Source organism: Vigna radiata, chromosome 5, assembly GCF_000741045.1.
Source record: "Vigna radiata var. radiata cultivar VC1973A chromosome 5, Vradiata_ver6, whole genome shotgun sequence".
NCBI lineage: Eukaryota > Viridiplantae > Streptophyta > Magnoliopsida > Fabales > Fabaceae > Vigna > Vigna radiata.
The window spans coordinates 35,881,213-35,884,196 of record NC_028355.1 but is presented as its reverse complement, the minus strand read 5'-3'; the positions used below and the strand labels follow the sequence as shown (position 1 = coordinate 35,884,196).

Genomic DNA, 2,984 nt, shown 5'->3' with positions numbered 1-2,984 from the left:
TATCACAGCAAAGAGAACCAACCTCTTTCATCCCTTTGACAATCCATTGGCGAATCGGGCAGTTTGCAAACGATAAGAAAATGCCCGTCTCTTTCCTTCTATCGAAACAAGACAGTAACAACCAACTCAAAGCTTTAGCACACACTAGTATCCATACGTTGGCTTATTTGGAATTTGCCCTGTTTTGCAATGGAGATAAAGCCTCATCCTGAGACTGGCTCTGCACTAAGTTGGAAATACAAGAAAAATGGAGCGAACTAGGTAGTGAATAAGTAACAGTAGTAATAGCTACGTGCACGTTTTCAAACCAAAACTAAGAAACTAGATATCCAAGTACAAACACGGCCACTACAAATTGCAACAAAACATCAAACATTCAATCCAACACACAACAATACCCAAACCTAAAAGTCTCCCTAATGAAACATGACATACATAATAATGATGATGATGATAATAAAAAAATTAACATAACAATCTGGAGAATTCAAAAACCTGGAAATTCAACCCCAGATTTTCTTCATTCCACAAGCATACTCCACTGAACCGAACCATTCATTCCGAATCTTTCGCCTTCTCGCTGCAGAAACAGACCACACAAGTAGGGTTTCGGAGTCAGCAACTGAAGGAACGAAGTCCGCATCGGCGGTTCAGCGGCGAGAATCGGAGGAAGCAGAGGACGGCTTATCGGACACGCCGTCATGCTCCTCCTCACCCTGAATTCGTGCCGGCACGCGGAATCCCGAGAAGCCCCCGGGCGCAAATGCCGAAGAAGGAGATGACTGATACACCAACGCCGCCGCAGCCGCCGCCGGTGACAAGTAATGATGCCGATGATAATGATCGGCGGCGGCCACGAACGACGGCGCGTCTATCCACGCACGAACGGACGGGGTGTTACTGGACTGAAGGGGTCCCCTCTGAGAAAAATACTGGCCTTGACCATTCCCATTACCATAGCCAAAAACCACCGCCGGCGGCGCCACCGTCGCCGGCCCCGGCAAAGGCGAGGGAGCGTTAACCACAAACCCTCCTCCACCTCCACCACCATGAGTATCATTAGTAGCATTCCCACTGTTGTTCCAAGCTCCCATATTATCAAACCCGGCTCCAGCGAAAAGAACGTGCTCGTTTTGGTTATGGTGGAGCATAATCGGGTCCTGCAAGGACTGAAGCGAGAGACGCAAATCCTGGCTGCTCGTCCTCGAAAGCAAATCCGGTGGGTAGCTTTGGAACTGAATCAACGACGACGTCGTTGTGGGAAAGAACGATCTTATCGCGTCGTTATCCAACGGAAGATAACTCGAACCTCCTCCTCCTCCTCCTCCTCCTCCACCACCACCATCGTTCTCAAGGTTCTCGTTGAACTGGTTCAGAATTTCAGCATCAGGGTTTGTGCTGGTGTTTGTGGTTGAGTTGGGGTTATTAGGGTTTGTTTTGTCTGATTCGTCGTCGTTTAGGTGGTTTGCTGTCGAAAGGGTGGGTTTCCAGGGAGGGAGATGCGCGAGTTGGTCGATGGCGTCCTTGGCTTTGTTGATGAGCCAGTCCACAGCCTTACTGGGCCGGTCGTAGCCCAACCGATCCTGCACGTCGTAGAATTGAATTGCGGTGTGGGCCGATAGCCTCACCCGGCGGTCGCGCGGCCCTTTGGCGGTGCACACTTTGCTGTGGCGATCCTTCCGCCCCGTGGACCGCACAATGTGTCCCCCTTCAACTTCCACTATCTCCCCTCCTCCTCCTCCTCCTCCTCCTCCTCCAACCATCCCCTGCCTCCACGACGTCGTTCCTGCATGCTCCACCGAAGCCGCAAAAGCCCGTTTCCGTTGGTGGTGTTGAAAGTAACCCCGTTGTTGCTGCTCTTCCGTGGTTGTGGTCTTTATCTGATGATGATGATTGGTTTGAGGATCCAGAGTCAGACAGTTTTGTTTGTCTCCCTCTTGCAGGCTTCAACAGAGGATAGCGGGTTTGGCTAGTGAAAGGTGGAGAGTGGAAGCGTGCCATTCAATATTTGGAGTTCCATGCCAGAGTGGATGAGAGAGTACAGAGAAGAGAAGAGAAGTGAAAAAAATGAGTGAGAGTGTTTGAGAATGAATAATGTAATGAACAGTGTTGTTGTTGTTGTTGTAGTACATTACACATACCATGACACCACCACCCACCAACCCATCCAAAACTCATTCAATCACCAAAACTCCCTCTCTTCCTCCCTCTTTCTTCCACTTTTCACCCCTTCTTTTTTATTTTATATATTCACCATTTTTACTTCCCAGTCACATCTTCAAACCGTTGGTTACATTTCTACTCACTGTCTCGATGCCCCCCCTTTCCAAGACTACTCCTTTACATCATCCCACCACACCTTTCGAAAGGGACACCCTCTCTCTCTCTCTCACTTTATTGCTTAGCTTAAAAGAAACAACATTCTATCGTCTCATCTCAGGGCCAGAATTTACTTCTTCTCCCAACTCAACCCTTTTTCTTTTCTCTCTGTATTGAGGTTTACTCTTCTACATCCCATCTCAAGGGGCCTCCTTTTTCTTTCTTTTCGGAACAACATCGTTTGTCTGCGTTTTTCCATGCTTGTCCTTTTCCCCCATCATCCTCTTTCTTTTTTTCTTTTTCTTTTTTACTTCCTCTAATTTAACCTTCACTTTCCAATTTAAAAAGTACCAACATATTCTCATCACACATCTTTATTCATATTACTCTTCTTCTATAACATTATTCTCAGATAATATGCATCACAACGCCACCATGATCTTATCTTTCTACTCGAATACATTCCATAATAATCTTTTTAAAACTTTCTATGTTAGAGGTTAAAATTGCGTCCAATTACTTTGTTAAATTATCACTTTAATATTAATATATTTTTATCATACTTATATTTAATTTTTAATAAGCATACTAAGGTCGACATAAGTAACAAATCTAAATAAGATACTACTTTAAAATTGGTGATCTAATTTGACTAGGATATTTTA

The 2,984-nt window shown here is 45.6% G+C and overlaps 1 protein-coding gene across 1 annotated transcript; it reads right to left on the bottom strand.

Annotated features, from left to right (window-relative positions):
* Window positions 1-262: 262 nt before the first annotated feature.
* LOC106760678 (transcription factor PCF5) lies at window positions 263-2,754 on the bottom strand. Its single transcript, XM_022781604.1, has one exon. It carries the CDS (start codon window positions 1,761-1,763, stop codon window positions 651-653), a length of 1,113 nt encoding a protein of 370 aa, XP_022637325.1. The 5' UTR covers window positions 1,764-2,754; the 3' UTR covers window positions 263-650.
* Window positions 2,755-2,984: the final 230 nt, after the last annotated feature.